The sequence below is a fragment of the Vicia villosa genome, unplaced genomic scaffold (assembly GCF_029867415.1).
Source record: "Vicia villosa cultivar HV-30 ecotype Madison, WI unplaced genomic scaffold, Vvil1.0 ctg.000883F_1_1, whole genome shotgun sequence".
Classification (NCBI taxonomy): domain Eukaryota; kingdom Viridiplantae; phylum Streptophyta; class Magnoliopsida; order Fabales; family Fabaceae; genus Vicia; species Vicia villosa.
The window spans coordinates 209,817-224,220 of NW_026705398.1; the positions used below are offsets into that span (position 1 = coordinate 209,817).

General features: G+C 35.2%; 1 protein-coding gene across 1 annotated transcript; it reads left to right on the top strand.

The window, feature by feature from the left end:
* The first annotated feature begins 2,251 nt into the window (after nucleotides 1-2,251).
* Nucleotides 2,252-3,493, top strand: LOC131631932 (ethylene-responsive transcription factor ERF017-like). Its single transcript, XM_058902692.1, has one exon. The coding sequence runs from the start codon at nucleotides 2,387-2,389 to the stop codon at nucleotides 3,041-3,043; it is 657 nt and encodes a 218-aa protein (XP_058758675.1). The 5' UTR covers nucleotides 2,252-2,386; the 3' UTR covers nucleotides 3,044-3,493.
* Nucleotides 3,494-14,404: the final 10,911 nt, after the last annotated feature.

Below are 14,404 nucleotides of genomic sequence, written 5' to 3' on the forward strand. Positions count from 1 at the left end.
AGTCGAGAACCATTTTGTGAAAGTTGGGGGAATCGTGAGATTGTTTCATGGAAAGTATTTTTGAACTTTCGTCTAATGCGTCCTTGCATCTGGGTATGGTCCATGAAAAGCATAGAGTTTCTTATCAACGATGAAGGGGGTAAGCATTTTGGTTTTTCCATTTATCACCTTCGATTTTTCACCATTGATCTGAGTTAGAAACATTGCCATGATAATATAGAAAGAAAGCAACAGAGAGAAAAGAGTTTTCTAGTTTGATGAAGCTCAGAAAATGAAAACGAAGAAGTTCTGTAGAAAAAATGGAATAAGGTATTTATAGATGAAATGAGTGACATAGAAATCGAACTAGTGGTGGCTACGTGTAGGTGAAAGGTGTTTCTGTTTCCAGGGAAGTAGGATAGTTAGTGCTAGTAGCTTGAAAACCCACAATCTTGAGAGTAAGGGTAATCATGAAAAGTAATGTGAGAGCCTTAAAAATTGCAGCACAGAAAGTAATCATCATGACAGATGACATCAGCAAATAAATTGGTAGTAAAAAAATTCACCATAAAAGAAAAGGCTCAAGTTTCTTAGTCGAATGTATTTTCAATCGAAATTGACCTTTTGGAGAGCAATTTGTAAGCCAGGAATTTTCGACCAAAGCATGAAAGCCTGAACAATTTGAGTAAAAGCGCAAGAGTGTGAAAGAAAATGAGCTAAGAGATAAAAGTGATAGGTCGATAGGAAGGATGTCGACGAACAATCGGTTATAGAAAATTAGTCAGGCTAGTCAAAGGATAGCAGAGGGGACTTAGCGAAAATTTTCATCAGGTGGTTTGAGTGGGATAGTGGAAAAATGTGTGGTAAGCAGTTGTCATAAACTTGGAAAAGTGGCCAAGAGCAGTTTCGCATGGGGTAGTTACATGGAAAGCTGTGATTGGTCGACCAAGAATAGTATTTATTTCTTGGTTGTCTATAAGTAGATGTCATTTCCAATTTTAGAGGGTTGCATTTGTAAAATTGTTAGAAAAGCTCAAAGTATTCGCAATCAAAGAGAAACAAGCAACTTCTGAAATGTATCCATGCGTCCAACTTTCAATTTAAAGAAATTTACATTTCATTCTTTATTTTTAATTGTTCATTTTACTTTCCCACAATTTGTTTTACTTTATTTTGTTTATCTTCATTTTTTTCTTTTACCCAGTTTTCAATACTCAATTCAAACACGAAAATCATTCCAAACTTAACACTAAGTTATAGGATTTTGTAGCCGATCCTGCAAGTAAACTTTAATAAGAGGCTAGAGATTGTTTGCTAAAAATTTGTGCAAACAATGATATGGTTGTGATAGTGGAGGAATAAGGAGGGATGAAGTGATGATAAAATGGTGATGGAGCAGTAGCATATGAAGGGATGAAAGATTGATAGTATGAATATGTCATGGAAGGATTGAAGTTCAAGGATGAAAGCACCAATTGTTAGGAAGCAAAATTAGAACCCTAACAAAACTAGAGAAAACTAAGAAATAAAAGACAATAAAAACTAACTAAAAAAATAAACTTCATTTGATTTCATTGATACTCTAAAATGTGTGAAACACACTACATATATAATATTTATTAGTCAATTAAGAGTCCAAACATTAAAAAAGCCTAATTCAATAACACGACTTAAAATGAAGACTAACTAATATCAAATATCAAATGTTTAATTAACTTAATATTTAATTATATCTAATAAGAATAATTCTCAATTCTAACACTTTTTTCTATAGACTACTGAAAAATCTTATGTTTGAGTCAAGTGCCAACAAATATGTGTCAAAAAAGTTTGGATTATATAATGGTAATGATATATAATTTGAAACATTTTTAGTTCATCATTAATTTTTCATTTGCTTCCGGGCCATTTCCAAAAATAGCTGAGACAAATTTATATAGTGACGCAATAATTTAGTGAATGGTGAGAGTGATCCAACTTTGTCGTTTTTCTGATATAAAGCCAAATATGCACATGCCATCACAATCAACCCCTTTCACTTTATATTGATATGTTCACGTGGATTATTATTATTATATAATAAAAAAATGACAAAACGTGGTTCAAATCTTGCGATTCTTGTCTCCATGTCCGCGTAGTGAACTTCTTCACTTCTCTCCTTATCTGACACACGCTTCTAACTGCGTTGACCATTCACTATCAATTTTCATCACTCGCTTCATTGATGCACCCATATATATTCAGCCGCAAAACTCTACTCTCAAAACTTCATTCGACAACAGAGATCATATTCCTCCTAATAAAAACACCTTTCATTTCTAACAACACAAAATCATAACAACACTTGTGATTACTATATTTTAAGTGTTTCTTTACTTTCTTTCTCAGAGACCATAAGAAAGTGAACATGGTAAAAACAAATGTGGAGAAACCTGCGGCGGAACGAAGTGATTCATTGTTCCGAGGAGTGAGGAAGAGGAAGTGGGGAAAATATGTGTCGGAAATTAGATTACCAAACAGCCGTGAAAGAATATGGTTAGGCTCTTATGATTCTGCTGAAAAAGCGGCGCGTGCATTTGACGCCGCTACGTTCTGCTTACGTGGCAGTGGTGCCAAGTTCAATTTCCCAAATAATCCACCGCATATTGCCGGAGGAAGTTCCATGACCCATTCTGAGATTCAAGCAGCCGCCGCCCGTTTTGCGAATTCCGAGCCGTATAATGAATATTCGGGTCAACCGGATAATACTCCTGATGAAACACCATCTTCGTCGGTGGGGACACCAATCACACCGTTGTTGCCTATGGAGTTGCCATCTCCTGCTCTTTCTGAGGCGACAGTTCAAACAGAGAGTGACTTAACAGACCACGGATTGTTTAGGGATATATCGGATAACGAGATGTTTAGAGATTTGTTTTCAGACACTGGATCGGGTTACACAATGTTTCCAGGTTTTGATGATCTTTGTGGCGACTTCTACGTGCCGGAGTTTACAAATTTTGATTATGAACAAGAGAACATGGACGAGTTGATAATTCACGATTCCTTTTTATGGAGTTTCTAAATAATTTCATGGAGTTTCTACGCGGCAGTGCTGCATGGATTTTTACCCAGATTCAAAACCGGGTTAGGGTGGGTCAGTTTTTTTTATTTTTTTTATCATGTGCTTCACAAATTTCTTTGTCAAATTTTTGCCGAGACAATTCGGTTTTGATTTTTGTGGAATGTAAAGTGGTCTAATGATGTAAATTTTCCCCCTCGCATAGTACCTTAGGTTCAACCGCAGTTAAATAGGATGATAAATAAATATTTTATGGCTTATTTGAATGTATTGTGATAAGGAGTGCATGCATGTTGTTGATTTTAGATGTCCATATAACAAAACTCATATTAATACAAATACAATTTTTCATGTCAAATTCACATCAAATATATCTTTCTCCCAAATCAATGGGATCTAGGATAAGAACAGAATTGTGTGGTGATTTCTAACTTCTGGGACTTTTGTTTGATCTTAACTTTTGAGGAATTGTTTTTCGATTTAGAATATGAAGGAATGGCGTCATCTGCTGTAGTGGTTATTTTTAAAGAAAATCATCTATCACTGTACCAACCATTTTATCAGCCATATTTGGGGAATGATGAATATATACTAGGTTACTTTCAAAGTATTTTAGTGATTGTAAGTGGTTAGAAAAATGGTAGATTAATGGTGATTGTAAGTGATTGTATATGAATAAAAATATTAAAGATTATTAGAAAATTAATGGTATATGAATAAAAATATTAAAGATTGTTAGAAACTTAATGGTAGATTAAATAGATCGATGCTAGAATTGTGAACGATTTTTTTTATAGTATTTTAAATATTTTTAAATTGTTTTAGAATTTGTATGTAGAAATAATCAGGGTAATTCAACCTATACCCGAGTTTGTACAAGATCGATGAAAATTCGACGAAAATAGTGAAGAAATTCTGATTTTTGTGTGAAGAGGATAGACTTTTCTAATGTATTTTTCTGAATCTGTGTTACCTTGAATTCCGACTAGACTTTTAGGGGTATGATCCTAAAGGATATTGAAATTTTGGTATAACAGATTCCAAATGTCATATAGGATGTCGTGACATCTGATCTGACTTAAACAATACGGTAAGGTATAAACGTTCATACACAATATTGAAAAGTAAACAAAACAAGTAATTGTTAACCCAGCTCAGTGTACAACAACTTGGGGGCAACCAAGCCAGGAAGAAAATCCACTATTAGTAGTATCAATTCGAAGTTAAACTCCCCGTTTACAATTCCCCACTTAATCCCTACCCAGTGCAACTTTTACCTAAGAATCTGCTAGATAAGAGAAACCCTCTCACATCCAATCACTGCAGTGATGTCTCACACTAACGACCCACGTTACTGATATTGAGGGCCCTTGACCACAATTGTCAATTACAAATAATACACGATTAAGACTCACTTAACCAACAAATACTTAGCCAAGACTCTTGACTAAGAACAATATTCAGAGTTGCTTAAAACCTTCCTCTTAGAACAATAATCAACTCTATGCTTCATAACTTAAGAGAGATAACAGAACCTTACAAATCAAGGAACAAATAGTCAAACTCACAGATCGAGTGGATCACAAAACAACAAACCCTCATAGAGAGTGCTGCAAACGACAAAGCCCTAGTATTTCTACATCTTGGACCCGTACCTTTTCTAGGTTACAATCCTTCTATTTATAACCTTTTCCCAACTGGATTTGGGCTTCAAAATCACAGCATATTAGCTGCTACAAATCTGCAGAAGATTTTGTATAAAAATAGATCTTCAATCAATTCTTCTTAAATTATCTCCATAATTAGAAAGTGAATATTATTTTTGACTCTGAGTTGATATTTTCATACCCATCAATCTGCACCACATAGGAATGCATAATATTCCCATAATATTCTGCATCTATTAAATCTTGAATCGATCTAACAACCCAACCTAAATAGTCACGATGTCGAATGACTCTGCATAGGGCATCTTGTCCGACATGTTGTTTCAGATGATGACACATTTCATCTCAACATGTTTCTTCATAAAATAAGACTTCTTGATCAAAATGTTCTTCTTAGAAAGTTAATGTAACGCCCGGAAAAACGATTATTTGCTTAATTTAGTCATTTGGGATATTTATTGAATTTTTCGTGTTTTGGGACAAATTAATCGGTATTATTTCAGGATAGTGGATCGATATTTAATCAAGAATTCTAATATTTTTAGTATTAGAAATATTACTAGAGTGACATCTATCATTTTGGGAATTTTCCGAGTAATTAAGATTAGACCGGAAAATATGAGACATAGAGTAAATAACGGGGGTTTATTAATTGAAATAAGTGGGCTAATTAGTAATACTGTGTGCATGTGTGGTAAGTATCCCAAATTGAAAATAGTGAGGTATACTAACTAGGTTTTAGAAACTCAGTGTCATAGCATAATTTTGGAGAGAAGAGCAAATAACAGAAGAGGAAAATAGGAGAATCAGTGCATACGGGGGATTTTCATAGCAGAGCGATTCTGGGGATTTTTTATTGGGACGAATTAGAGCAACCTTCGATCCAAAGGTAAGGGGTGGGGTTCAGGCTCTATAACTATTGATATGATGAATCGTATGTGGGATGTCGGGGTTTTTAGATTTCATCTCAGTTTAGTATGAATGTGACAATTGTTATGTTGTGATGTTTTCAATACTTTGTTTCTGAAATTAATCTTGGGTTTATTTTGTCTAGTGTGTGAAACGTGTTGTTTCTGTGTGTCGTGTATGAATTTGTGAGGATTAATTGTGTTGTATTGAAGTTATGTGAAAATGAACAATTTTTCTTAATTTCTGTGAATGAATTTCCTGAGAAGTATAGAGAAATATAGGAAGAGAAAGAAAAGAAAAGGGGGGGCGGGGGTCACACCCATAAGGGGCAGACGTCCCTTGGCCTTAAGGGACGGGGGAGTTTGTTTTTAGGGATGTGGGCCCCAAGAGCTAGGGGCGGGCTCCCTTCATAGAGGGGATGGGGGCCACTTACGAAAACCCTTTTTTTATTTTCTTGTCAGGCACTGGTAATTGGAACTTTGCATAATTATACCTGGTACATCTTCAATTAATTAGTAGGGATGAACATATGATTTACATACTCAAATTAATTTAGCAGATAAGTTAATCGGTATGAATTTAAATGTGTTAATCGAAGCAAAGACATAAGCTGGTATTAGTATCAAGTATTAGCACAAGGTGGTATAGCAGTACATAAAATATGGCAGGATTTTAGTATTTTAGTAGAAGATGTTAGTTTCTAGAAGAGGAGGTTAAATATTAGCATAATATGGTAGCATAAAAATTCACTGAACCAATTTAACTGACAGAAATAAAATATAGCAGGGAAAGAATAATTAGGATCGCTCCGAGAATAAACCGCTAATCGTTATTTGCCTATGACGTGTTTGTGATGTTGCTTCTGATAAATATTATAAATATTGTGAAGTGTAGGTATTTATGGTGAAGGTATATTATCAATGATTATTGGTAAATTTGTTGACGATATAGGCGTATTCCTCGCGATGACATTTTGTGATTATTCGGTGATTATTTTGTGACGATGCATTCATGAGTCCCATACTGTGCATTTTGGTGACGGCCTGAATTTGGCGAAATAGTGACGATGGCTTATGCCGGTTTTGATGTGCCTCTAATAACTTGCAGTTGGTGATGGGGGCTGAAGCCGTGGGTACCACATGCATGTGCATTTATTAGAGTCTCATTTCATTTTGTGTGATTGTGTGTTGCGTGACTTGTGTGTTGCGTGACTTGTGCCGTTTATACTGCGATGCGATGATTTTTATGATTCTGACTCTTATATATCGTTTATCATAACTTTAATTATATTGTTTGATATCTCACCCTCGATTTGTTTTCGCCTTTGCCTTTATACTAGTAACGTGCAGGTGATGCTAGTGAGTGAAGATTTAACCGCCGTGAGTCGAGTCGGTTGTCACTCTGATACGTAGCACTCGGGGGGACAAGCGAATGTTTTATTCAATTATTTAATTGCTGAATTTCCATTATGTTTTGGTTTGGTTTATACATTAATGTTAAATTGAGAAAGATTCTATGATGATGATACTAAAGTTTGGTGAAGTTTTATGAATTCCGCTGTGAAGTTATTCTTAATTAATGAAGTGTTTTTGAGGATTAAATTATTTGTTATAAATTATCCGCTCTCGTTGATGTGCTATGTATATATGTGAATGCATGCTTGTCGTATGTGAATTATATGACGAATGTGACATCCTATTTTATTTTATGAAAATTTTTATACTCTGGTTTTCGAAATAAATATTCGGGTAGATTTGGGGTGTGTTACAGTTAACACATCCTATTTCACATATTGCTGCTATCTTTGTTTTACAAAATTAATGTCAATCAACAAAATAGAGAGCTAACAATCTCCCCCTTTAGAAAATTTTGGCTAAAACAAATAAACAATTATAGCAATAATAAGATTACAAACATCAGCAATATTCAGAAGCTACTGAATATAGCAACAACAACATGGAGGAACATCTCTTCTCAATCAGCTCCATTGCATCACAAAAATTCAACACCAAAGAACAACAACCTCAGGATAAGGAGTAGAAGGTCCTAAAGTCATTTGGTGTACATGAGGAAGAAGATAGCTTGCACTCCCCTCAACCTAAGAACCTTTTCTTGTCACAGAGAGATAAATCTTCCTCTTAAGTGGTGGCATAAGAGAACCATGGAGAATAAGAGAACAACTTAGCACACCCTTTCTCCCCTTTTTTAGCCACAAATTGACAAAGAAGGCCTTCACAAAACCACACCCAAACATTGCCTTCACAAAACCAGAGCCAAGTGACTAATTAATTATTTTATGGTGTGTTTTGTGAATTATTTGATAATTATGGGATTATTAGTATTGGGCCTAAATTAGAGTTAGTAGTAGTAGAAATTGGGAGGTGTTAATTTAAGCCCATTAGTAATGTTAAGAAGTTAGTAAGAATATCAAAACAAGGAAAATTGGGGAAAGAAAGTTAGAGGTGTCATTTGGTGTAAGAAAGAAGAGAAGAAAAGAGGAGAAGAAGCTAGGGCAAACCCATTGAGGATTTAGAGTTGTCTTCAATCCAAACCAAGGTAAGGGTGGGATTCTTTCATTATAAGGGTTTGTATGATGATAGGTTATAGTGGGGAATTGATTATATGCTTTAATATCCATGTTTGTGTGAGAATTGAAATCTTGATGTTGTTAATGAATGTTGAAATTGATGAGTGATTTGTTGAGTATTTTGATGTTTGGGAAATGGGGTTTTTGGGATTTTTGATGTTGAATCTTGTATGCAGCAAAAATATGGGATTTTGGGGTTCTGCAACAGTGGGAACTAGTTCCCAGTTTGGGGGAACCGAGTTCCCGGATGCTCTGTTGCGTAAAAATTGCATTTTAGTGGATGGGAACTGGTTCCCAGTTTGCAGGAACCGGGTTCCACTGAGTGAAATTGAATATTTTGTTTGAAACTTCAAAGAGCCATATCTTTTTACTCGGGTGTCTGTTTGACGCGCCGTTTGGACTGTTGGAAAGCTAAAATAAATTCCTATCTTATAAAAATGGATTGAGAACCATTATAAAATTATTTAATATAAATTATACTTGTTGTACGTGTTTGATCTGTATGAGTTGATAATGATGTTGTATGCTGGATGCAATTGGTTGTACGTATTCGACCCGTATGAGCTAATAATGATGCCTTGTGACGAATTTACAATGAATATGCTCTTATTAAGGAATATAATTAATTGTGTCAGGATGTTACTTGATTTGTGTACTATGAGGTTTGTTGTTATTATGATTAATTGATGTTTGTGTGTTGTGTTGACCAAGATGCTTATGAGGTTTGTATAGTTGGAAATGATTATACTTTGATATAACATGATGTATGCTCTCTACGAGGAATAGAATTATGACGGGGATGATTATATGATGATACTTGTATGATGATGATTATGTGCCGAAGAATGTGTGTTGTGTGAAACAAGTGATATTAAGCAGGCCTTAATGCACATACATGTTATGTGGAATAAGTGTTGTAATGATGATTTGTGTAATTGAGATGATGATATGATGTTGATGAATACATGAATTGACGATGTTACAATGATGTGTGTAATATGAAGTATGCAATGAGGTATGAATAAGATGATGTATTGACGTTGTTACGACGATGAAGAGATGGTCTATATTGGCGTTTGTTGAAGGCTTATGCCTTGTGGTTGCATAGTTATTGCATTGTTGTTGTTTTGAACAGTTACGATGTCGCACTGTCGAGTCGTATAACATAGCATATATTAATGATGGCCTGAAAATGGCAAACATGATGGCCTGTATTGGCAATTTTTATGTGATGGAGGTAATGCTCAACACGATGGCCTGTATTGGTGAGTTTTTGAGACGGAGCCAATGCTCAACATGATGGCCTGTATTGGCCATTGGTACCACATGCATATGCATAGTATTGAGTCGCATATTGAGTTGCATTCGAGTCGTTGTGATGATGAGGTGTTTGCCATGATGTGTGAATGACATAGTTGCGAATTTGAATTCATTGTTATGATTGGTTGATAACATTGTTGTTGTGATGTAAGTTGCATTAAGTTGAGAAGTGATGAATTGCGTATGATCTTATTTATTGCTATAATTATTATCATATGTTCCTATATACTGTTTGTTATCTCACCCATTCTGTTTGAATGTTACCTCTACGTGGGTAACGTGCAGGTGATCCGCAATAGGCGAGGTTAGATGTCGTGCGTGTCGAGTCGGTGTCATGCTCTGATACGTAACACTCGGGGGGGATGAATGCTTATTTGTTTTGATTATTGAATTGTTATTTTATGTTGAAGATTTTGAGAGTAGTGTAGCTCTCTTTTATTTGAATAGTCGTTGGAATATTTTTATGATTAAATATGATGCTGAATAGCTACATTTCATTTTCTGCTGTAATAATAAAGAAGTTGATTTTCTTGATGAGGTTGTCGGTTCATCCGAAGTGTGTTATGTATCCATGTTTTATAAACTTGAGCATATGTGTTTTTAATATTTATGATGAAGTAGCATCATATTCTTGATGTTTTGTATTGAAATTTTGAATTACTATGATTTATATTATTAATTAAAATAGCGATGGGGAATAGGGTGTTACGATTGGTATCAGAGGAGGTCGGTCCGTCTGGCCAAGTTGTTGAGTCAGTAGTGTGGTTTAACAGTGGAATATTGTTGACATATATTTCCTTAGTACGTGACATGTGTGTGAAACACTGTCAGTGCTTTCTCGTTTTCCTAATCACTTATTTGTAGGAGTGGGATTGAAACAAGTGGGGGAGAAGCTCGTGCTTTGCTGAGATGGTTCAGGTGTGAATGGTTGGTTCAGTGTTAAGTTACCATTGCGTGTGATGTTGATATTTTGGAAGGTGATAGAAGGATAAATTGATACAAGTTTTGTTGTTGGAATATTGTTGACATATATTTTCTTAGTACGTGACATGTATGTGAAACACTGTCAGTGCTTTCTCGTTTTCCTAATCATTTATTTGCAGGAGTGGGATTGAAACAAGTAGGGAGAAGCTCGTGCTTCACTGAGATGGTTCAGGTTTGAATGGTTGGTTCAGTGTTAAGTTACCATTGCGTGTGATGTTGATACTTTGGAAGGTGATAGAAGGATAAATTGATACGAGTTTTGTTGTTGGAACTACATAAGAGATTGTTGGATGTCATCGTTATGGTTGGGTGTTTGTGAATCGAGAGTCAAAATCGGAACTCAAAGGTATGAGTAGTTTTGTGAGAAGGAATGGAGCCTTTGTGTTTCGAAGACGGAATTTTTGGCGGATTACTAAGTCTCTTGAGTTATAAGAAGAACGAGGCTTTGGAAATGTGTTAGAATTCTTGATTATGGTTCCAAATTATTACCATATGTTAGTTGTGAGTGAGTAAATGTTTATTTCATGGAAGGTGGCTGAATTGGTTGAATTTTAGTGAAGAATTAGTATGAACCCGAGGGCTGTTCGCGGGAATTTTTCTAGTTTTGGGGAAACTTCAAAAATTTGTAACTTTTGACTCAAGTATATGTTTGACCCACCATTCGAAGCTGGGAAAAACTCATACAATGTACTTTCTTGGAAAAATGGTTTCTTGTTCAGGAAATGAATTTAAGCTGATATGCAATGAGACTTTGTTGTGACGGTGTATGATGTCGGTGTTTGCAATTTTTGATAAATTTTGGAGATTCATAAATTTTGGACCGTAACTCCATTTGGGTCGTCGTTCGAAGCGTTAGGGAGCTAGTGCAATGTTCTTTTCAATAAATAATGATTTTGGTACTTGGAATCGATTTCAATGGTACATGGTGATGATCCCCGAGAGACTAAGATTATGGATTGAGGAGACTAGAAGCTTTATAAGTTTAATTAATTATTGTTACAATTTGTTTGGGGCAAGGTCAAGTATGATATGTTATTAATTAATGGATAGAAGGAAGTAGAGGTAATGGTATTATTGAGAGTATGATTGGGATGATATACGGATGTGAAAATGTATGGATCCCCGATGTTGTGAGGTTTAGGAGGAAACCAAGGATTTATAAACGTTGTTGAAGTTCTCTACACAGATACATACTTCAATTGGACAATGAATTGTAATGTATTGGGTATACTATCGTTCCTTGAGTTAGAAGGAACTTAACATTGCGTGATGCTGAGCGAGTGTGAAGTAGACCGTGTAATATGCTGGACGATGGTGCCTCATTGACAATATCAAATGAGGAGGAAATCGTGGAAGGGGCGGTAAGTCCCAAAGGAGATTATTGGATTATGGTGCTTTAGGTGACTTGAATACGAGTTCTAAAGGAAAGCTATTATAGTTTAGTAACGATGGTTTATACTCCATTATGATTGTTGACTATCTATTAACAAATTGAGGAATTGATCACCCTTGATCTCTTGTTGATAGTAAACGAAATCGTAATTGGATGGTATAGACGTATCTAGATAGCTTGATAGTGCGTAAAGTGATGAATGATTTGTCGTGAAGATAGTTGCTCTCTGATTTGTGTAAATTAATATAAAAGTATCCATGAAAAGTTGAGAAGTAATGAACAAGTCAAAGAAGCTGGTTTATAGGCGAGATAGCACCGCAAGGTGAAGGATTGGGTATGTCGAGTGTACAACGATTTTATGGTGGATGTTAAGGGATGTCCTTATGGTTATTGATTGACGGTAAGTTGTAAGCATATTCGTTGAGTTAAGTTGTTAAGTTGATGTTATAGTGATTTTGTTTCTGTTGTCATGATATTGTTATTAGTTAATCTAAGTAAGAAGTAATATTTCATACGACGACTGAGTTGAGTATGATGGCTATGTTCATGTCACTATAAGAGTGATACGACGAGGTGGAGAGAGAGTTGTTGGTGTTTGTTGAAGACTGGCATGTACAATTATGGGAATGAAAGTACGTATGTGTTTTGGTGTTGAGAATGTTGTTAATACGATCATGGTGTGGCATTGAACACCCAAGTATAAGAGGGTTATGATTGTTACTACCTTAAAAATTAATATGTCAAGGTATTGTTTAGTAGTGATGATTCTGTTGCTAATCCAATGAGGTGAGATTATATCTCCACGTATAAGTGTGTTATAGTTGTTGTTACTTTAAGTGTTGATAAGTCGAGATATTCCTGAGGTGGTTGGTAAGTTGTTAACAATTATGTCGTAGAGATGTCGAATAATTGACAATGGACTTAAATCATGTTGAGTTGTTGTGGTAGTCGGAGTGTTGCCAAACGCAACTGAGGATCGGAGAGTTGGAAGCTAAGTTGAGGATGGTTATGTCGGATAGATTTTCGAGGACGAAAATATCCTAAGTGGGGGAGAGTTGTAATGCCACGAATTTAATTAGTTATTTAATTAAATTGATCAAGGATTTATTCGATAGAATTAGTTGAATTCGAGATTTATCCGCATTATTCTAAAGGCGTAATTGGATTAATGTGTTGATTTGAGCAGTTAAGTTTATGTTCAGATTAATTAGTCGGATTAGTCAGAGAAATACAAATTGAGAGTTGGTATTATTTAAGTTATGGATCAATTGTAGTTGTGGAATATTATTGGAAATAATATTTGTTTATGTTATGTGACTAATAAATTATTTTATGGTGTGTTTTGTGAATTATTTGATAATTATGGAATTATTAGTATTGGGCCTAAATTAGAGTTAGTAGTAGTAGCAATTGGGAGGTGTTAATTTAAGCCCACTAGTAATGTTAAGAAGTTAGTAAGAATATCAAAACAAGGAAAATTGGGGAAAGAAAGTTAGAGGTGTCATTTGGTGAAAGAAAGAAGAGAATAGAAGAGGTGGGATTCTTTCATTATAAGTGTTGATGCTCTGTCTGTCCTGTATTATTGTCTAATGTTTGGCTAAAACATATAATAGCAGCAAATGGTCATAATGTGAATCTTGCAAGTTTATAAAGAACAAAACAGGTACAAGCAAGATGTTAGATGGAATGTCATGACATCGCGCCTGCAGAACTGGAAGAAAGATTCAGTTTGTACTTAACAGATACAGAATATTCTATGTGAATATTATGTAATCCTATGTGGCGCACATTTAAAGGTCAAAAGAATAATTGAAGAATCAGATCAGAAGATTGAAGATTTGGGAGAATCAGATCAGAAGATTGAAGATTCAGCAGTTTCTAATTTAGGAAACTCAGGATTAAAAGACCTTATTTGTAGCCGAATATTTTCTTCATATTTGTAACAGCCAGAGTGCTGTGATTTGTAAGCCTAAGTCCAATTGGGATCAGGTTATAAATAGGAAACTTTGTAACCTAGTTTAGTAATCTAGCCAGCATTTAGAAAGATGTAACCATTAGGGTTAGCCATGTAGGTAAACCTCCCGGTTTGTGGGAAGGTCACTCATTTGTCCTTCTCGAAACCTGTAGGTTAGAGAAGTTATTGTCCTCACTCGAAACCTGTAGGTAAGAGTTGAGTATTGTAAGCTTGATTGAAGTTGTGAAGAAGATCAAGTATGTATTCATTGTTAATTGTGTAAATAGCTGTTGCAGGGTTGTAACAGTTAGGTATTACCAGGGAGTGAGCAGAGGTTTTTCTTATCTTGGATGGAGTTCTGAGATAGAGATTGCATTGGGTAGTGACTAGGTAAACCAGAGGTTGTTTATCTGTAAACCAGAGGTTGTTTATATAAAATAGTACTACTGATAGTGGAATCTTCTTCCTGGCTTGGTAGCCCCCAGAGTATGTTAGTTAGAACCGAACTAGGTTAACAATTAACTGTTTTATTTATCTTCTGCATTATTTG